At 40.7% G+C, this 22,107-nt stretch overlaps 1 protein-coding gene and 1 long non-coding RNA gene across 2 annotated transcripts in view; both read left to right on the plus strand.

The window, feature by feature from the left end:
* The window catches only part of TTC26 (tetratricopeptide repeat domain 26), a 43,799-nt gene extending 32,824 nt beyond the window's left edge, over positions 1-10,975 (plus strand). The window contains exons 15-18 of the mRNA XM_028525481.2: positions 504-573; positions 2,132-2,238; positions 7,236-7,369; positions 8,752-10,975. Coding sequence (XP_028381282.1) covers positions 504-573; positions 2,132-2,238; positions 7,236-7,369; positions 8,752-8,863 — 423 coding nt within the window. The 3' untranslated portion in view covers positions 8,864-10,975. The remainder of the gene's footprint in view (positions 1-503; positions 574-2,131; positions 2,239-7,235; positions 7,370-8,751) is intronic.
* On the plus strand, positions 594-1,917 carry LOC118497200. The gene is made up of 3 exons (XR_004899732.1): positions 594-898; positions 1,088-1,091; positions 1,174-1,917. It is a non-coding gene; the product is annotated as an uncharacterized LOC118497200 (long non-coding RNA).
* Positions 10,976-22,107: the final 11,132 nt, after the last annotated feature.

Raw genomic sequence — 22,107 nt, forward strand, 5'->3', positions numbered from 1 at the left:
ATTTGTCTGAATTATTCAATTGAATTTTGTTATTCAACAGATTATTGAACTAATTTCCATTAGGGTTTCTTTTTTGACTGTGAACTTTTTAAAAATGTGTTTCATGATTTTCAAACATGCACTATTCCTTTAAGTTTACTTTATTTCGATTTCTAACTTAATTGTATTGGGGTCAACAGTGTTGTCTACGTAACCCCAGTCCTTTAAAATTGCCCAGTAACATGGTCGAGAGTTCTCGAAGATAGTGTGTGTGGAGCAGATGTTAATCATCCAGTTTAAGTCTTCTGTATCCTTACCCACCTTTTGCAGCTTGTGAAATCAGTAACTTTTGAGACAAGCGTGCGGAGTCCCCACGGTTTGTCCTGCGCTTCCTCAGCAGCCCGAGTAGAGTTCGGTCATCTGTAAGGCTGTGTTGTTAATCGTTAATGTAGGATCAGCTGATTTGGATGTCTTTACTGCAAACCCATCTTCATGTTTATTCCCTTTCTTTCCTCTTCTTGTAGGTTTTCCTTTTAATCCAAAATGAGAAGCTGAAAAATGATTACATTTACCTCAGTTGGTTAGCTCGGTGCTGTGAGTCTCTCTTGCTCTTTTTTCTTTTACTACAAATAATTTTTTATTTTTCAATTGTAGTCAACATCCAATATAATATTAGTTTAATATACTAATGCACACAGGTGTACAACCCAGTGATTAGAAATTGTGTGACTTACTAAGTTATCACCGTGATAAAACCAGTACCCACCTGGCCATGCATAGTTATTACAATATTATTGACGGTATTCCCTAGGCCGTACTTGGCATCCCTGTGACTGTTTTGTGAATCTTGTTTTAAATGTTACAGAGGAATCCCTTTTTTATCTCTCCTGTATAATCTTCTGGATGGAAACTATACTGAGTGTTTTCTTTTTTTTTTAAATTGTTTTCTTAATGTTCTATTATGAGAATTTTCTTTTTTTAAAAAAGATTTTATTTACTTATTTTAGAGAGGGAAGGGAGGGAGGGAGAGAGAGAGAGAGAGAGAGAGAGAGAGAGAGGGAGAGAAACATCAATGTGCGGTTGCTGGGGGTTATGGCCTGCAACCCAGGCATGTACCCTGGCTGGGAATTGAACCTGGGACACTTTGGTTCCCAGCCCGCGCTCAATCCACTGAGCTACGCCAGCCAGGGCGAGTTTTCTAATTTTGTTTTGTATTTTGCTCTATGGAATAAGTGAACGCTGTTATTAATGTTAGTCAGTTAGGGTGGCCATGTACATACATACATGTTTGCCCTGTGATTAGTTCTACCACAGGGCACTGACCTAGCATGTTCAGTCCTGGGAAATGTGAGGTCCTTCTCGTCACAGTGCCCAGAGTCTCATTTTACTCTTTGTGTGTGTGTGTGAAATGATATTGTCATGCTAATTTTACCTTTTCACTGTGATGCATGCCTTAAAAGGGGAAAATGTAAAAAACCATAATTTTTAAAATATTATATTGCTTATAGTCTATCTTTTTCTCTGTTTTCACTAACTTTTATTGCTCCTTGGGTTTTAAAATGTTCCCTGAGTTTTAAAGTTGCAGGAACACTTTAGCAATCAGAAATCCTAAATGGGGCTGAAAGTATATGAGTAGAACTGAGTGAAGGATAGATGTCCTCTTTAAAGCAGATGACCCAGGTGCAAACCACTGGAAATCAGCCCAATCTAAAAAGACATAATTGTCTGAATCCTAACTTAAATAAAAATTGTCAGTATGGTAGGATTCAGACGGGGAACCAGGTTAATGCCAACACTGCAAGCTTTCCATGCAGTAGCTCTTTACCAGTACTTTGTATATTTGAAACCTAGAACCAAGTCCATAGAACAGCAAGATGCAGAAGTATATTTCTTGCACATTTAAAAAACATAAATATTCACCCTGGCTGGTGTGGCTCAGTGGATTGAATGCTGGCCTGTGAACTGGAAGTTTATGGGTTCAATTCTTGGTCAGGGCACATGCCTGGGTTGCAGGCCAGATCCCTAGTTGGGGGTGTGTAGGAGGCAGACAGGTGTTTCTCTCTCTCTTTCTCCCTCCCTTCCCCTCTCTCTAAAAATAAATAAATAACATCTTTTAAAAAAACACAGCATAAACCCTTGTTCCTTTTTGTAGACATAATGAATAAGAAACCAAGACTAGCCTGGGAACTTTATCTCAAGATGGAAACCTCTGCCGAGTCCTTTAGCCTATTACAGCTCATCGCTAATGACTGCTACAAGGTGAGTCTCACTGAGGGTAAAGGGAAATTGAAGGTCAGTATCACATGGCCGCATGGGCCAAATATTAGGGGCAAGGGTCCTAGAGACTAAATGGCTACCGGTGAGAAGATTCGCATGGTGATACCAGAAACCTCATCTCTATTATCAGTGAACTGAGCTCAGACAGCGTTTGGGGGGTTTTTATGTGTTTTTACACGAAATAATGGTTTAGAGGCGAGGCTTTCGATTGCTAAAGGCTGTGAATCCTCAGATAAGCACCCAGGGCAGATTTCATCTGTAGTTGGAAAGTTGGTTTTGAAGCTCAGGAAAGATGTCCTCTGACATCCAGCGACATAGGCTTGGAGAAATCACCAACACTTCAGTAGTGATTGAACCCTGAGAAATAGTGAGATTGCCCAGGGAAAAATGGTAGACAGCAGCAGATCGAACCTTGAGGAACACTAATATGAAAACAGCAGACAGGAAAGACAGAGGGACCAGAAAACGAAAATGGAAAAGCAGTCATCTAGTAAAAGTCTGACTCGGGGTGTGTGGAGGGAGTTGAAAAGGCATGAAGGAGCTTTTTAAAAAGTAAAAACTTTTTTAAAAAGTAGCCTCAAATTCTAGAAATTCCTATTTTGGGAATATTTCTTCCTATCCAAAAGACAGGAAAATGTAAAGGTAAAGAAAGTCTAGTGTTAATCAGTAAAAATCTCATTGCAAAGTGAATCATTACCAAAATAAAGTGAGTTACCATCAGTGGAAAATTTTTTTTAATGTTCTCAGAGCCACATTTTTTAAAGATTTTATTTATTTATTTTTATAGAGGGAAGGGAGGGAAAGAGAGAGAGAGAGAGAAACATCAATGTGCGGTTGCTGGGGGTCATGGCCTGCAACCCAGGCATGTACCCTGACTGGGAATTGAACCTGCGACACTTTGGTTCACAGCCCGCACTCAATCCACTGAGCTACGCCAGCCAGGGGCAGTGGAAAAGTTTTTAAAACAGGAAACTTGAAATTCTTTAACATGACTTGGTGGACGGTATTGATATTCAGTGAGTTACGGGAGGCAGAGGGAAAGAAACCATTGAAAAACAGGAATTCAGTTCGATTTTAGACATAATAAATGTGAAGTGTTTGGGGGACTCCCAGGCAGAGATACTACTACACGTGGGAGATTATCGGGGTGAGCCTGGAGTTCAGGTGAGAGGTGGAGATGAGAGATCTGGTTCTAGCAATCCACAGCAGTCGTGGAGGTGGTGACACGAGCAGCAGCAGGGTATGGCAGAGAGAGATGCACCAGGGAGCCAGGCGAGGCACCATGTGCTCACAGGACAGAAACAGAAAGAAGAGTCAGCGAGAGAGACAGCTTGCAGATAAACAGAAAGGAAAGAAAAAAACCAGGAGATAGGAAAAGTGCTTTGCATTACTTATTTTTTCCGATACTGTTTTATCAAAAGCCAAGGAAGGAGAATGCCAAATCTGCATGCAGGTGGAGGTACATGAGGCGTGAGAAAACAGTAGGAGGCAGAGAGGAGAATCGGACTAGACAGCAGATGCAGTGAGTGTACTATCGACCAGTCTTTAGAAAATTGATGCTGAGGATAAGGAGAAAAACGTGATACTGACCGAAAAGGGGAAACAGGCTTAGGGATTTGGGGGGAGAGATTAATTTTTGCTGGTGGATAGAGTGTTACTTTTTGTTTTAGTGTAAGGAGTGAGAGTATATCCTAAGTAGAGGAGCCATTGAATGGGGAGATTAAGAATTCAAGAGAGAGGGGGAACATTTTTTTTGACTTAAAAAAACTTTTAAATTTATTTTAGAGAGAGAAAGGGGGAGAGAGAAACACCAATTCCTTGTTCCACTTATTTATGCTTTCATTGGTTGATTCTTGTATGTGCCCCCAATCTTGGTACATAGGGATGATGCTCTAACCAACTGAGCTACCCAGTCAGGGCCAAGAGTGGGAGCATTTTTGATGGAATAAGAAAGATGAAAGGGGGATAGGGTTAAGATCAAAGGAAGGTAATGACTTTAAAAAACAATCTGAGCCCTGACTGGGGTGGCTCAGGGGTTCGGTGTTATCCTGCCAACCGAAAGGTTGACGGTTTGATTCCTAGTCAGGGTACATGCCTGGGTTGCAGGCCAGGTCTCCCTTTGGGTGCACGCAAGAGGCAGCTGATCAATGTTTCTCTCCTCTCCCTCCCTTCCCCTCTCTCTGAAAATAAATAATTAAAATCTGTACTTTTTTTTTTAATTTAATCTTTATTTTTTCCCATTACCATTTAGTCCCCTTCTACCCGCCTCCCCCCAGCAATCACCACACTGTTTAAAATCTTTAAAAAAACCCACAACATTTTGGCATTACCTAGGGCCTCAGTGGTCCCACGCCTACCCACTAGTCCTGAGATTCATTGGCAGAACTCACACAACTCAACATGAGGTTATACTTACAGCTGAGACGTATCACAGTTCAGGGACAGCAGGAGAAGGACACGCAGAGGCAAAGACTGGGAAGGTCGGGCACAGGCCTTCTTGTCCTCTCTCTGTGCAGGCGCAACAGTCTCTCTCCAGCTGCAAACTGCAGAGACATGTACGAGACGTCCTTGTCCATGAAAATGAAAGGACAAACAGGAGGGAAATGGCAGAACTGAGTCCTAACATGTTGATAATTGCATTAAATGTAAATGGTCTAACTACAACAATTAAAACACTGGTTCCACAGAGTAGATTTTAAAAAAGATGACCCAACTCTCTACGAGGAACTCACTGCAAATATTATAATATGGGTGGGTTGAAAATTAAAGCGTGGAAAAACTATATCATACTATAGCCAGGCAGTGTTTTTTTAGCCCCAGGAAATGAAAACTGTCATCCGGTAAATGCCTGTTTGCAAATGCCTGCTCTCCCAGGCCATTGTGGACCTGCCTGCCAGACCTGCCAGACTGTCCTCAGAGACCTCAATGGCATGAGCAGAACACCTTGCATCTGCTCTTGGCGTGATGTGCATCATCATGCTCAACATCCACACCAGACTGTGCGTGGAGGTCCCTCCTGCTTTTGCATGTTATGTGATTGGAACAAACTAGTGATACATGCTGTCCCTTGGAAAAACAAGGATATTATGCTGGATGAAAAAAGCCAATCTCAAAGGGCCCCACACTGCTGTGTTACATATATAATATTCTTGAAAATTATAGAAATACAGAAAAAATTAGTGATAGCTAGGGGAGAAGATGGTAAGCAAGAAGGGGAATAATGCATGTGACTACAGAGGATTAGCACAAAGGAGATTTTTGTGGTGTTGGAACACTTGTGTATATGAATCTACACATTTGTGAAAATGACAGAATTGTAGCAATGTGCATTTCCTGGGTTTGAGGTTGTAGGTTGTACTGTTGTTATGTAAACTGTAAGAGGGAGGGGAATGGGGTGAAAGGTACATGAGACCTCCCTGTACTATCTTTATAACTTCCTGTAAATCTATAATTCATAGTTAAAAGGTTTTTTCTTTAAAAAAAAAAAGGTTTTATGTATTCTTAGAGAGAGGGGAAGGGAGGGAGAAAGAGAGGGAAAGATCAACATGTGAGAGATACATTGGTTGGTTGCCTCTTGAACGCCCCCAGCTGGGGAACCTGGCCTGCAACCCAGGCACGTGCCCTGACTGGGAATGAACTGGCAACCTTTTGGTAATCAATCCACTGAGCTACAGCAGCCAGGGCCAAAGCTAAAAGTTTTTAAAAATTAAACCAACTAGAGCTATATTCAGCAATATAGATGAATCTTACAAATAAATATAACACAAAAGAATATTTACAGTATTATTTCATATGGATAAAATTCTGAGAGGCAGAACTCAAATTGTCTAAAGCTATATACACAGGTGATTATAAAGCGAGTCAAAGAACTGATGGCCGTGGGAGTTGGAGTAGTCGTTATTTCTGGAGGGCAGTAGTGGGTTGTGGCCTGGCAGTGCCACCGGGCTTCTGTTCTGCTGTGAGTGTTTCCTGTCCTGACCTGGGTGGGGGTTGCACGTGTATCCTCCTTAGAATCAGACATTAAACCTTGCAGTGACATTGCACGCACCATTCTCTATATGCATTATTTCACCCCCCAAAAAATGCTGCTGAGAACATAGGAAAAAGGATTAACCTCGAACAGGAGTCTGAACACTGCTTCTTGTGCGATAGGCCAAAAAGAGGGAAGGTAGGATTTGAACTGAAGGGAGGAAAGTTGTGTTTTCCCTATGAAATAGAGAAAAAAGGTGTGCTGATAATGCAATAGAGATCTTAAGGAAATTCTTAAATGCGTGTGACAACAGTTTATAGGAATGGAGAAGTAACTAAACCGCAGCGAGGGGGGATTGCTCAGCACTTTGAAGCCTTCAGTGAAATCGGTGACACTGTACGTTGATGATTGCCAGCCAGGGAAACTCATCTGAGCAACATGTAGTGGTATTCCGCATGATCTAAAGGCCAAGGGAATTGTAGTGTTAGCTGTCAAAATGAATTAAATGTTTTAAAGATGTTATGCATGGTGTGCATACATGTAGGCATATGAGAGTTTAGACAAGGTAGGGAAAGATCATTCTCTTGGACTGAATATGATCAAACTGGCATGAAATGAATGATAGTAATCCTCTACAGACTGTATTGAGAAGGCGAAAAATACTCAGTTCAAATCACAGTCACCAGAGTTTACATTCACGATTAGACTATAATTAGAAGAAATGACATTTGTATGTATTGATTATAGAATAACTTGAAGGTATGTAGAAAACATGTTACATTGTTGAAAACTGATTGAAGGTAAGCTGATTTAAATTGAACCCAAGTACCAAACTGTGATATTCCTTTTTCTTGTTCTGATAGGTAATTTGTCTAATTGGCTGACTGAAAATGCTGTCATCGTCCATGTACTCATTTCACACAGTTCTGTTGCATGGCTTCCGTATGTTCGGTGTCACCTGTGTAATCTCGTGACCACGAGCACTACCACCGTTCTTTGTTTTATCCAGATGGGCCAGTTCTACTACTCGGCCAAAGCCTTTGATGTCCTCGAGAGGCTGGATCCCAACCCTGAGTACTGGGAAGGCAAGAGAGGTGCCTGTGTGGGCATTTTCCAGATGATCTTGGCTGGGAGAGAGCCCAAGTAAGTGCCCGGGCGAGGAATGCTGCCTCTACCCATTGGCTGGTTTGGAAGGGAAAAGAAGGGTTTTCCTGGATGACTGACATCCTCTTCTGAAAGCTCAAAATTATAAGATGTTTTAGAATGATGAATCAAACGTTAGGATGATATATATTTCCATTTGACCTTTTTCCTCCAGAAATTTTTTATTTTATAGAATCAGGATCATTCTAAATCCTCTATACTGGGAGTGTAGAGTATACCACAGCTCTCAAATACTAGAGCTCCAAATGAATTGTCTTTTCATAAACAAAGCTTTTTTTTTTTCAATCTCATCTACTTTTTCCTTTGCCTTTGGCTTTTCCTTTTGTCTTTTAGTTTAGGCCTCAAGGAATGGGGAATGGAGTAGATGTGGTTGATAATTTTCATTACTGAGACATTAGATTACATAAAATTAAGTGGGTTGTAGCTCCATGGCAACAAAAGTTGAAATGCTTAAAGCTAAATTCAGTTTGCTAAAAATAACTTCATGGAATGTATTTGTTACTAATGTATGGATAGGGGGTATGATTATTTTATAAGCAAATAATCTATCAAAAATTACTTCCTGCCTTGTATCTACTTCTAGTCCTAAATAAAATTTTAAAAGAATTTGGTTAAGTAAAAGAGGTTGCTTGATGGGAAAAATGTTGGAAATATGAGAGAACTCTTGTGGAAAAGGATTAATACACAGTTACCTGTAGGTTGGATAAGGTAATAGGGAAGTTTTAGTATGCCTTATTTAAAACATAAATTTTAATTGTAATTAAATTTAGGTTACTTAAAACATAAATACTGGGCATTTGCCAAATCTTGGTTCTTAACTTTCCTCTTTTCCATATTTATTAGTATATTATTTTTCTTGAAGAACTCTCCCATTCCACTAGCTTTGTAAAGTTTCACAAATATGGCAGTGATGCCCAGTGTATTTCTCCTTCAACAAAGGAGATATGTGGGATTCAGACAAGTTACGTGACTTGTTAGTTCCGAGTTGGAATTTGAACCCAAGTCTGAACCCGGCTTATTGACATAAGCCTTATTCTGCCTTTCTACTGTGTCAGGCAGAATAAGCGCAGAATTGGAAATATTTATGTCTGTTACAACAAAGTGATTAATAACATGTGTAGGTAGTATAAGTAAAGGAGGAGAACTTGGGTCGGCAAGAAGGCCATCACAGAATTTTCATTTTACCAGGCCACCGTGGAGAGAAAGCTGGGAAGTCTGCAACCGGTTTGTGCGTGCACAGGAAGAGAGCCTGTTACCAAAAGGCCCTGCTAGAAGTGTATGGAGCACAGTTAGGGGTTTATTTTACCTGTTCATTTTCGTTCTCTGTTGAAGCACCTTGTCCTTTCAAATCTCTTTCTCAGAGAGACCCTTCGAGAAGTGCTCCACCTGCTGAGAAGCACGGGCAACACCCAGGTGGAGTACATCATCCGCATCATGAAGAAGTGGGCCAAGGAGAACAGGGTGCCTGTCTGAGTGCGCCCGGACGCCGGGGGCCAGCCACTGCTTCGACCTCAGACTGGACACAGCTTCCCCGGTTCGAAGTGAGATGCAGGCCTCTATCTGGGTGATGTTTCCCTTCCTTGCTCTTCCAGCCACAAGCCCCGTGAGTGCTGACACCTTGCCTCTTGGTGGGACTGTGCCATTGTCTCTGCCATGGCCCCTGTGGGGTCTGACCAGCCACGAGACTTGGGACTTCTCTGGTGCCTTTCTTCTAAAAAGACTCAGTACTGTGGTGTCATTTATTGACTTTAAGGAGAACAGCATAACTTTTTTTTTATATTAACATTCCATGGCATTTTCTCCATGCTGCAATAACAAATGCCATTAATGCTCAAGAGGCACCATCATTCCGGCATCTTATCGTTAGCCGTCTCTGCACACTCCCTTTCTACTGGGGGGTCGCATAAGAAATTTTGTAATGCACCTCTGAATCTTGGGAGAACAGGAGTTATAAATAGCTATATGATTCTAAGAATGGCAGTAAGAGCCTTTATCAAACTGTCGGGTCACTAATAGATAATAGGCTTAGGAGTTAATCCTTCAGTAATTCTTGATGACAATAACATGTTACAGTGGAGTAACAGGAATACTGCATTTTTTTAAAAGGTGAGAACTATGAAAAAAATTTGTATGGCACATTTAAGATTTTTTAGGAAACAAAGTATACAAATCTCATTTGTCATTTCTCCATTATATTTTAGATAACAAAAGGGGTTAGGTGTTTTTCTCCGTGTACCTTGCTGAATAAACATCAATTTTGAAAACAGGGCTACAAAGGCTCTGTGTAGGCATTACGGCCATTTATTGACATAATGATACAGAACATGGGTTTGTGGAGCCCTTTGAGGGGTTTCCTAATGGCTGCGCCCCAGCCTAAGTCATATTCCAGCCCCAGATTTCTGAGCTTTCACAAGATAAACCTATTACAGGACTGAGCATTCTTAGGCTCATGAGCAATTTTCAGAAAATAGACCTGTGTGTTATTACGTACCAGATTACCATTGTTTCTACACCATATTTCTTCACTATGAGTTTAAGGCACCCTGTATTGCAGGTGTGGAATGTGCAGAGCCGTTCCTCTGGATGCAGGAGGTGCGTAGAACAGAGATGGGGACATGGCAGGGGTCAAAGGCAGCCGAGGACAGAGGACCACACACATCAGATAGCCTTCGTCTTCTGGGCAGTTGCAAGAGGCTCTCTCAACTCTACTCAGGAAGATGTTCAGTTTTCTTGTCTTTTATGTTAGATGCAGGTCTAGTCAGTTCAAGGCACAAATCAAAATAAACTGACCGGAATGACTGAACTTTAGAAAACAATGTTACATCCTTTTTCACATGCCAAAGCTTTTCTGTTTCCTCAATATGTTGTTCCTACTTTTTCAATAATTGGTTCTCAGCATCTAAAGTGCTAGGTGGGTCAGAGCTGGGCAGAACCTGCTACAATTGTTAGAATCCTTCTTGTGATTCTTATTTACCTCACTTAAAATGTTAGGAAACACAATGAGGGGGAAAGACAGATGGAGCTCCTCAGTGGTGTTGGCAATGAAATTTGTCTTCTAGTTAATTGCTGTTATTTTCAAATTTCCTGTACTTGAAAAGCTTTTCCACTGATGGTGATTTAAGTGAGCTTTTGTTGAATTTAGCACTCCCTACATTTTCCTGTCTTTTGGAAAAAATCTGATATTCCAAAAATAGCAATTCCCAGAATTTTAGACTAATTTTTTAAAAAAGTTTTAATCTACAGAATTGAATCCCCGCAATCCCCCAAAAAAGAGCACCCTAAAGACTATTTTAGAAAAGATACCGTCTAAGCTCTGCCATTCGGAATAGCCACTTCGGAGACATCTTGGCAGGGTCTCAAGATTGCGGAGTAGTTTACACAGCTGCTTTTCCTCTTGCGATGGTCCCGGGACAGGAAGGTCCAGCTCTGGGAAGGGACATAGTGTGTATAGTTCATGTCATCAATGTACTATTTACAGTCTGTAGCAAGTACCACTTGCAAATGAGATAAAACTCTTATGGTTCTTTTTGTACTTCAGAATAACTATTCTACTGTAATGTATTCAAATTAAAGTTTATTATCTGGTTCTTATAATCTGTGGGTGTGGTGAGTGCGAGCCCTGGGAATGTCATGTGCCCCCTTCGCTTTCTTTCCTGACCCCAGAGTGAAGAGGGGAAAAGTCAACAAAGTTTGGGGCTCCACAAATTACTCTTTATAAGAGAGGGAAGTAGAAATTCCCTAAGAATCCCTGTCCATTAAGGCTCAGGGTTCCTGCTAAAGCGTATGAGGTTCGGCTCTTTGCTGAGTCACGGCCCCACCCCAGAAACTGTATGACCAGGGCACACTCCAGCACCTCACACAGAGAAATTTCCCAGACACCTGTTGACTGAACAATGAAGCACATAGTAAGTGGTAATGCAGGGGACTTGTGAGACCTGACCCCGTGTATTCTGGTTCCCATCTAATTGCCGTTTGATCACGTGCTGGGCGTACACTGGCACTAGGTCCTTGGGAAGCAGAGGTGACGCCCAGTCCTGACCCTGCAGGCGCTCAGTCTGTGGGCACACAGTGCAGGGTACAGACGATGTGTCATAGAAGTGTACACTTGAAACCTGTATCATTCTATTAACCAATCCCACCCTGTTCCATTTTTTAAAAAGCAGCTCAGTCTAACAGAAGTCTACACAAGTAAACAGTAAGATGTGGTGGTTGTCGTCAGTAGGAACAAAGTCTCGAAAGGTAAGAGAAGGCAGTGGGGGTGATTGTGTCCGTGTAAATGGGGCCCCTCCTGCCTCATTTGGGAGAAGCAGTCAGAATGGATCCTGAAATTCGACAGCCAGCAAGGTGCCCAGGCTTCTGCCGTGTGGACAACACATGTGCCATCCATCCAAGTGCATGGAAACCAAAAGACTGCTTTCCTCTCCTATGGCTTGACACATCGCAAAAGGTGCAAGCAGGTGGGTGGCATATCACAGTAGTTTTATCTACTTTCTAATGGCGAAAATGAATTAGTTACTAGTTCCTAAACTTAGGTCTCAATCTGACTTAGATGAATAGTCCTCTTTCTCTTCTTCATATTATAAAACACTTCTAAGGCTTATACATATTTTAGGATTATGTTCAAACCACATTTGGCCCATTTAGGGATGCTCTCAGAGAGCAGAGCTGGAAACCTGGTGATGGGCCTGTATCCCACCCTAACTCTGGACCACCGGAATATGAGAAGAATATAAGACAGCACATTAAAACGCTGGATGAATTAATCAGCTGCTGTGTGCACTTTTTTTGCAATAAAACTCTTTCTTTAAATAAAATCTAAATGCCTAGTACAACTAGGCACTGCCCCGTTGGGCAGGGCAAAGGGGAGGGAAGGGAGCAGATGCCACCTAGGCTGCCCTTCACCGGGCAATACAGTTTACAACCCTCAGATACAGGGGCTAAGTACCTGCTGGGTGAACCTCAGGTGAGGACAGTGGGCCCGGTTTGAGCATGTGTAGCACAAACTGCGGATGCATTTATCTAAGCTGATTGATCATATTTTTTGTGTATTTGTTCCTGTACTCATGTATTTTTTGGGTGAGCTACTTATATCCCACTGTGTTCCAGAAGACATGTGAGATAATTTTCTAAAATACTAACAGTCAAAATGCTTTTAAGAGTAAGGGATGCCAAGAGTAAAGTTCACACATAAACGTTCACACCGGAATTACTAAAGTTGAACCAGAAATTCACCTTCCACCTTCTTACCAACCAGAGTGTGAAACACAACCAGACAGAAAATTCATAGCCTGTGTGTGTGAATGAGGGCCCTAAGGGAAAGAAACACCTGGGTTATCAGGGATCTCTGATTGTTCGCGGGCACCCCAGTTGGATTGTATGCATGATAGCTAAGATGTAACTGTAGGGTTAACAAAAATTTCAGGGAGGTCTTACTGCCCTCTCAACAAGCACAGGTCTCTCCTACTGTGCACAGTTAAATAATTAGATGTGTCCATCTATTTTTAATTTCTCCCATAAACATATAGTTAAATGCTTCTTCACCAGTTTTGACTGAAGAGTAGTTATTTTTTAAAAGATTTCATTGATTTTTAGAGAGAGGGGAAGGGAAGGAAAAAGAAAGGGAGAGAAAGAAACATCAATGTGTGGTTGCCTCTCAAGAGCCCTGCTTCTGGCGACCTGGCCCACAACCCAGGCATGTGCCCTGACTGGGAATCCAACCAGCGACCCTTCAGTTCGCAGGCCAGCACTCAATCCACTGAGTCACACCAGCCAGGGCTGGAGAGTAGCTATTAACGTGGTGGAACTGAGACAAGTTATTCAAGGTTTAAAAATTACAAGTGTATGTTAGGATAAAGATACAGGGAATTGTGGCCTAAAGAATAATTGCAAAGTACTGTAGAAGCAATGAAATGATGGACTGGTATAGCTTATACATTTTTTTTTAAACCAGGCTCTGGCCAGTTTCATTACAGAACAGTTTTGCATGATTTACTTTTCACCCGGCTCTGTTCCAGCACGTTTCTAATGATACCAGTCAGGGTGGTGGACCCCAGTCTGGCCACTGTGACAGAGCACTCTACTCCAGATTCACTCAAGGCGGGACAGTGGTGGTGAGGGCGGCCAGTTTCGCTTTGCCTCGTCTGACCATCCTCAGTTCAGGGTCTGCCCCAGAACGTACTTCCCACTTCTCACAGCGAGGTGGAGCCTGGAGTTGACCGACTCCAGGAACTTTTTCCTTTTTTGTAGCCGCCATCTTCCTGACCTAAGTATGGGACGGTCCCCAACCAAGAGCAGCCACCAAGATGGCCAGGGTGAAGAAGAGGAGGCTAAAGGGGGAAGCGAATTGAAAACTGAAACTGGATGTGTAGAATTTAACGAGGTAGGGGACAAGCAGGTGTCAGATGATGAGAGAGCAGCATAAATGATGCCATAAATAGCATTTACATACATTCAACCTTAACTTTAATTGTTCTTATTCTTTGCTTTCATATAGAAATTAATTTGTTCATTGAAAACCAGTATAACTTTATTTGTAAACTTGTAGTTTCAAAGTATGACCCAGAAATTTCACTCCTCAGTATATATGCAAGAGACCCCCTGTACATGTACAGCAGGGGAGAGGTGCAAGAAGGATCCTCACAGCACTCCCCCCAGGAAAAACCTGAGTACGACCCCCAAACCCCCTGGCAGGAGAGTGGATAAGTGAACTGGGTGAAGTCAGAATGGAATGCTACTCAAAATGAATGACCTACACTTGCCACAGCTTGACTGACACTCAGCCATGGATTACTTAAAAAAATAACTTTTCATAAGTTGCAAGACAGCTCAAACATAAATATACAATCAGCAGTGAGGCAGGACAACGACGAACAAAGAGATCAGGATGGTGTTTACCGGGAGTGGGGTAGGAAGGGGCTGGGGTTGGGGAGACAACATGGATTCCACCGCAAGTTGATCCAACAACAGTGGGAGGATGTGGCAGGTGGGGGAGGGGGCGCTGGAGAGCATTCCTGTTGAGGGGCAGGATGAGGAAAAGCTAAATCTTCTTATTTCATTGCCCTATGATAAATGAAAAAAAAGCCTACATTTTAGTTCTGAGAACCAGAGGAGGCCGAGTAAACCAAAGCATCTCAGAGGTAAGCCGTATTTGCAGGGAGCCCTCTGCCCTGTGGCACAGGAGAGGTCGTGGGGGACAGCGCCACAGCTGCTAACCACAGGAGGGGGGAAGAGGAATGCAAACCCGGAGTCAAAGGCAAACACCTGCCAGGCGGGCGGGCCCATGGCCCTGGGGTCCCCTGGCATGCACAGTCACCAACGTAACTGGTCCAGGAAAACTCTTCTTCCTCTAAGATGAGCAACCAAAACCGACAACACAGATAAGGGTCGATAGAAAATTAATGCAAGAGGGAAAGAAGGAAGGAAGGAAGGCAGGCAACTGGCAGACAAAAATATCACTAGAAAATTGGTGGCATGTATATGAAAGCTGTATCCCAATATAAAACAGTAAAACTCTGACAGAAAGGTAGAAAAGAGGTACTTTATTGCTATTTTATCTTTAAGGTATTAAGGGTGATGAATCAAGTAGTAAGTATATGAGTGTATTTTACAATACAGAGTTGAAATCCAAAAAGAGAAAATACATAAACTGTTACCACTGGTCATAGTATAGACTTATAGACAATGTCCAAAGAGATTGAGGATTAAGCACATTATAAAATCATCTTATTAGAGTGAAAATATAAACCTTCCAAATTAACAGAAGTAACATACATAAAACAAAGCAAACATCAGTTCATGGAGGATTGTTTTACAGGGTTGAAAGGAGAAAATGTGGCATCAGATAATGTGGCATATCTATGCTCAGACACACATCTCACGTCAAAAATGTAAATGGGCTTAGCTCACCTATTAAGTAAAAAAGATAGGCAGATAGGGTCCTGCAGCAAAACCTAACTCTGTGCTGTTTACACATAAACGCTGCCAATAAAAGATCTGCAACAGTAGAATCAGGCAAATGCAAATAAAAAGAGAGCAGGTGTCACAATCAAACAGGGTTGACTCCGGGTCAAAATCATTAAGCAAGTCAAAGAAACACACTTTGAATGACAAAGGGCCCATTTCTCAATGAAGATATAACAGTCATGAATATAACAGCAAAGGAAATAGCATCAGTATTCAAAAAAACAAAAAAGATAAGAGTTATGAAGACAGTGGTAGATCAGAGTTCATGGCAGTCGAAATGAAAAAAAATGTAAGTAAAGCAAATAGATAAATATCATGACAACTAAGGAATATACTGTCAATATAGCTTAGACCTTGAAAACAGAGAACAAATGTCCTTTTCAAGGACCCACAGGACATTCACTCACTAAAGCTGATGGGACATTAAGCCACCAAGAAAATACTGTCAAACAATGTACCAGCCACACATCAAAGCACTTCACATACTCACTTCATCCCAACAGGTTTAAAAAGTATGTATATTGTTATTCTCATTTTTCAAACTGAGCCACAGAATGCATGAAGGTGCTTGCATTGAGCCAAGTCAAGTTAGTAAGCAGGGATCTCAAGTATAGAATCAATGTCAAGTCATAGAAGTAGTAGTTAATGAAAAAAAAAAGTAGTAGTTAATGAAACTAGAAAACTAAGAACTCTGCCACCTAAACATTTAAGCAAAAAAGAAAAGAAAAGCAATTAACCAACCATCCAAAACCCCAAGTAGTCAACCAATACCTAGATGGAAATCTTTTAGGTTTTGGGTAAAAGGGAAATCCAAGCTGTAACCGAACTGGATTAGAGATGAAGATCGAAGGACAAGTTGAAGTTTTGAATCCTATTAGTAAACAGAAAAAGTAGCCCTGGCTGGTGTGGCTCAGTTCGTTGGGCATCCTCCTGCAAAGCAGAAGGTTGCAGGTTCAATTCCTGGTCTGGGCACATAGCTGGGCTGTGGGTTCGGTCCCCAGTCAGGGCACGTGCAAGAGGCAAATCGATGTTTCTCTCTCGCATCAGTGATTCTTCCATCTTTCTCCCTCTCTTCCCCTTTCTCTAAAATCAATAAAGGAAATTAAATAAATACACAGAAAAAGTAAAAATGAGTGACTTAAGTATCTTATCAAGAATAAAAACACTGAAATAAACATAAAGACTCCACAAAGAAAAATCAATAAACTCTGAAATTAAATTTAAAACTAGAAAAATCGATACAACTAGTAAGTCAATGAAGGAGTCGGTTCTTCCAAGAAATTTTTTATCTGATGAATCAAGGTGGGGGAGAGAACACATACATACAAAATACTATAGGTCTTGGATAAATTCATAGGAGCGGAAGAACTGGGTTAAAGCATGCACATCTGTATTTTGACATATTGCCGACTTGCTGTCTTCAGCGGTTTTTCTAGCTCCCGTCTCCACCAGCAATGACTGCAACTGTGTTTCTCCATTCCTCAGCAGCAGTGTTACCAATTTCGGTTTTGTGTTTGCCAGCCTGATAGATGAGAAATCACATCCCTGTATAGGTTTTTGTGTCTATATTTCATTTTGTTTTGTGGGTTAGAAGTGGAATCAGTGTTTTGCTTGAGTCATGAAGCTTTGTTTCTATTAGAAGCTTTTCTTTCATTACATATGATAGGCCACTTTATTTTCTTTTTAATTTAAATTTTATTTTTCAATTACAACTTCCCTTTAACATTATTTTGTATTAGTTTCAGGGGTACAACATAGTACTTAGACAACTATACACTCTACTATGGTGGACTACTTTAAATAATTTTAAACCCATTGTTCAATAAATGCTTGGTAGAATTTGCCTGTGGAACTGTCTGGACCCAGTCTTTTTTCTTTTTTAAAGTTGGGGTTTGCAGTCCTGGTTGGTGTGGCTCAGTGGATTGAGAGCCGGCCTGCAAACCAAAGGGTTGCAGGTTCCATTCTCAGCCAGGGCCCATGCCTGGGTTGTGGCTGGGTCCCCAGTAGGGGGAGTGCAAGAGGCAACCACATGTTGATGTTTCTCTCTCTCTTTCTCCTTCCCTTCTCCTCTCTAAAATGAATAAATAAAATATTTAAAAAAGTAAATTCTTTAAAAAAAGAAGTGGGGGTTTGCTCTTTGTCAGAAAAGTTCTTGATTTCTTCTATACTAATTGGTCTGGATTTTTCTGTTGATTCTGAAATCAGTTTTATTATACTCATTATCTTTTTCTCTAGGCCAACATTTGATTCTCAGTGATTTTACCACAAAGTGTCATCCACGATTTTGTTCTGCCATCCTGTGAAGTGGATGTCAGGTGCGTTGCTTGACAGGCACACCCCTTACCCTTTCCTGGAACTGCGTCCTTCCCCAGCCCCAACCCCAACCTCAACCTCAACCCCAACCCCATCGACCTCATTGCAAGCCCCTGGAGCCATACCTCCCCCCCCCCCCCCCCCCCCCGCCCCGCACATTGTTTACCCTGGGGGCAAGTACCTGATCTATACTAGACCTATCAGAAAAGCTTCTGTATGATTTTGGAATTGGGTGTAAAAGTTTCTTTCCTGTCTTAGTCTAGGATAGTCTCTCCAACAAAAAATGTTTCAAAAAAAAAGGAGGAAGTACTCGTCTAAAAGGCCATACAATAGTTTTAATGATGTAACATGGGGAGCAGGGAAAGCTTGTCCACAGAGAGAAGGGAGCAAAATGAAACAGATCAGAGAGAGAAGCAGAAATGAGACAGAGACAACACTGCAGGTTTCTAGTTCCGGATTCTGGTTCCATCTTCTTGTGGCCTGATCACATTCCTGCCCTTGGGTTCTGGGAAGTACTTTGACATCTGCTTTATAAACTTTTCTATGTATTCAACTAGCTTATGATGATTTCTTTTATGGTACTTGAAACCAGAAGTCCCAATATTATTCAGTTCTAATTCCTACTGCCCTTCTTTCAAACCTGTTGGAGCAAGGCAGCCCACCCACCCTCCAAGGCCATCACAGTCCGTCTCGAACTCTATGGTCACGCCTCTCCTGGTTCTATGTATGCATATCCTCATCGCCCTTAAAACTGAAGTCCTCGTTTCCTCCATAAAATTTCCCTAACTATCCCACACCTCTTTGATTTCTTCCTTTTTTAAATGTCCATCTAACCTTTGTATACTGGGGGGAAGAGCTGAAAATCATTTGTCCACTCTGCCAAATAACCCTCAAATCTCAAGCACCTGACTTTCACACAGAATCTTTAAGTCTCCCTGCTTCTGCAGTGTGAAAATTCCACAGCCTTGCCGCATGGTTACAGTCTCACGAACTTGTTTTTAACACCAAGTCAACTGTAAGTTTAGTACTTCATTATTTGGAGTGCAATTTACAACAATTGCACTCGGGTTCTGCTCAAGGGAACTGTTCAACGTGAATTCCTTAAAATTGGAAAACATAAAATTATCACACGTAGAACCTTAAAAGTTGAAGACTTGTAGAATATTCATTAATAAGTTCACTGGATAAACAAATTTGCGGTATATTCATAAATGGAGTGCTACACAGTAAGAAAAAATAAACTACTGATAGTACACAATACTATTGCATACTAGTATTATGCAATAACATGTGTGTATTATTATGCATACTAGTATAGTATGCGCAATAATACAGTATTGCATACTGCGGATGAATTTCAAAACTATTATGTTGATGGAAAGAAGCCAGCATAATACATATATGAGTACAATCTTTATCATTTTGTATCCATGACATTCAGGCCAGTGTGGCTCATTTGGTTGGAGCATCTTCCTATAAGCCAAAAGCTCCTGGGTTTGATTCCCAGTCAGGGCACATGCCTAGGTTGCATACTAGTATTCAAGAACAGGCAAAAGTAGTCTATGGTGGTAGAAATTAGACTGGGGAATACTTCCGCAAGGGTACTGAGTGGAAGGGGACAGGAAGGACCTTTCTGAGGTGAAGAAAATCTTCTATATCTTCAAGTGAGAATTGTTAAAGGGGTATATATACAAAAAGAAAATTTCACTGTTGTATGTAGTTTCCTGTATGTTAAGAATTGCTTAATGTAAAAATTTAAAGATGCAAGTATTTAGCTATAACAGTTGGCTTCAAATCAAAACGAGCACAGCTAGATTGTCTCCAGCTGACAGTTAAACCTCTCCTGCCCCTAAAACCATCTACTCAGTGTCCGTCCCCAGTCTGTGAATATACATTGAGATAATTTGTGTATATAAACAATACATCATTTCTCCCCTTTAATAGTGTTCTTCCTCTTTTTGCTTAAATGGTAGTATAATATTGTTTTGCATATTGCTTTTTTTCACTTAAGGATAGAGCTTTGTGAGATTTTTAAAACATTGCATAGAATTCCATTGTATGAATTAGTTCATCATGAGATGTACATCAAAATCATTTAAATAAAATATATCAACTTGGCACAGATAAAAAAGCTTGACAACATGTTGCCATGGCATAGATATAAAGAACCTCACACGTTGTAGATGGAATTTAAATTGATACATTCTATGGAGGCCAATTTATCAAAGTTAGAATTGCACGTATTTTTTGATACAGCAATTAAGCCAAGTTGAGCCTATTTCATTTAAGAGCTGTTTTATTTCCTTTTCTGTGAACTATTTGTTCATGTTTTTCCATTTTCTATAAGGTTATTATTGTTGTTTCTGCTTGATCTATAGAATTCTTTGTAGATTAGGGAACTTGACCCTTTGTGAAATGTGTTGCAAAATTTTTTAAGTTTGTCATACATCTACTAGTCAAAAAGCTATTTTCCTCTCATCAGAAATTTATTTTAAATAGTTGAGGTTATCAATAATACTTGTAAATGTCTTCCCTAGTGTGAGATTATTTAAAATCTCAGCTGATTTTTCTCCCCCCTCCCCTTTCTCCCTCCCTTTCCCTCTTTCTAAAAATAAATGAAATCGAAGATAAAATGAAAAGCCATGGGTGGTGTGGCTCAGTGGATGGAGTGCTGGCCTGAGAACTGACAGGTCCCTGGTTTGGTCCCTGGTCAGGGCACATGCCTGGGTTGGAACTGTGCCCAGTTGTGGGGTGCTCAAGAGGTGACCGATTGTTTCTCTTGTGTATCGATGTTTCTCTCCTTTTCTTTCTCCCTCCCATCCCCTCTTTCTAAAAATAAATAATAAAACAAAAGTAAAATCAAATCTCGGCTGATTTTTTCTAAAGTTTCCATTTTTTACATGTAAAACTCTGACTCACTAGAAATTTATCTTTTCAGAAGGTGTGATATAATTTTATTCTTGCCCAGGTGCCTAAGTAGTTATCTTAAACCATTTATTGAATAATTCATTTTCTCCTAACTCATTTGAAATTAATTGTATGTTCAACAAGAGAAAGACAAGAAATGGAAGATGGACAATCAGAAAAATGAACAATAATTATAAACAGGAAATCTACAAAAAGGAAACTTAAAAGACTAACAGGTACATGAAAGAGATGTTCGAATACCTTAGTTGCTAGGGAAATGCAAATGAAAATAATGACTTGCAAAAACTAAACTGGATTTATGGTGGCAATGCAGTGGAGGGCAGGAAGTGATACAGGAAATCACAGGCACTGATGCAGCCCTAGAGCAGAGCAACCCCTCACTCTGCACGTGTGTCCTAGGACCCAACAGTTCTCACCTGAGCATTTTTCCCAAACACATTTTCACACAGATCTAAAGGGCACATGAGTGAGTGTGTTCAAAGCCGCACTGTGGTGGTGAAGGGGAGCAGGAGGCAATTTGAGTGTCCATCACTAAGTTAACAGGCAAAGTATGCTATTGCAGATTACTACGCAAAAGTCATAAAACCAAATGTATTATAAACAGAAACATGGATGGATCTTAAAAGTATGGTTTTGAGTAAAAAAGGAGACAATGAGAAATATAAAAATTCACAAATCAATAATATATGCATATAAAATAATACACAAGCTCACAAACAAAATGTTAGACTTTAGAATTTCTGTTGGAGATATGGGATGATAAGAGAAATTTCAGAGAGAGATTGAAGGGTCTTGCATAGACCGATGATGGTAAGGTACCACAAACCAAAGTATGATTAATTCAAACTTCTTTGCCTGAAATGAACATTTAAATTAAAAAAAAGAGAAAGCTCTTAAGAGTCACTGATCATCTCCCTGTCTTCATCTTACCAGCCTTGGTAGTACTGAACAAAGTCGACTATTCCCACATTTTTGAAATGCTTTTTAAAAAAAAATCATGTTATTTCTTTAAAGTGTTTCAATGGCTATGGTTTTTGTTAATAAAATCCAAACTCCTTTCCCCATTCTGTGACCTGGCCCCTACCACCTGCTGAGTTTGTCTCCTGTCTTTCTCCCTTGCTTGCTCCCTGTGCTCCAGCCATTCTGAATTTTCTTCCAACCCTCCAAGCTCACTTCCTGTGCAGACTTTACTCTTGCTTTCTTTCTCCATGATAACCTTTCCTTATGATCTTCTCAAAGCATGCTGGTCTTAAATGTATCTTCCTCAGAGAAGACTAATACAAGGTCATGAACTGTGATCCATTCTACCTATTTATGTTGATTCTGTTTGTCTCTGCTATTGTCAATTAAGTTTTCCCTATTATTTAATTCCAGAGGGAAATCATGTTACTTTGCAGGCAAGCTGCAGCTAGGACAGAGAATGATACAATGCAGGAGTGGGCAAAGGTAGGTTTACAGTTGTATTATTTTACAGGCAAATAATACAATAATAAGTAATACAACTCACAACTATA

The sequence above is a fragment of the Phyllostomus discolor genome, chromosome 10, assembly GCF_004126475.2.
Source record: "Phyllostomus discolor isolate MPI-MPIP mPhyDis1 chromosome 10, mPhyDis1.pri.v3, whole genome shotgun sequence".
NCBI lineage: Eukaryota > Metazoa > Chordata > Mammalia > Chiroptera > Phyllostomidae > Phyllostomus > Phyllostomus discolor.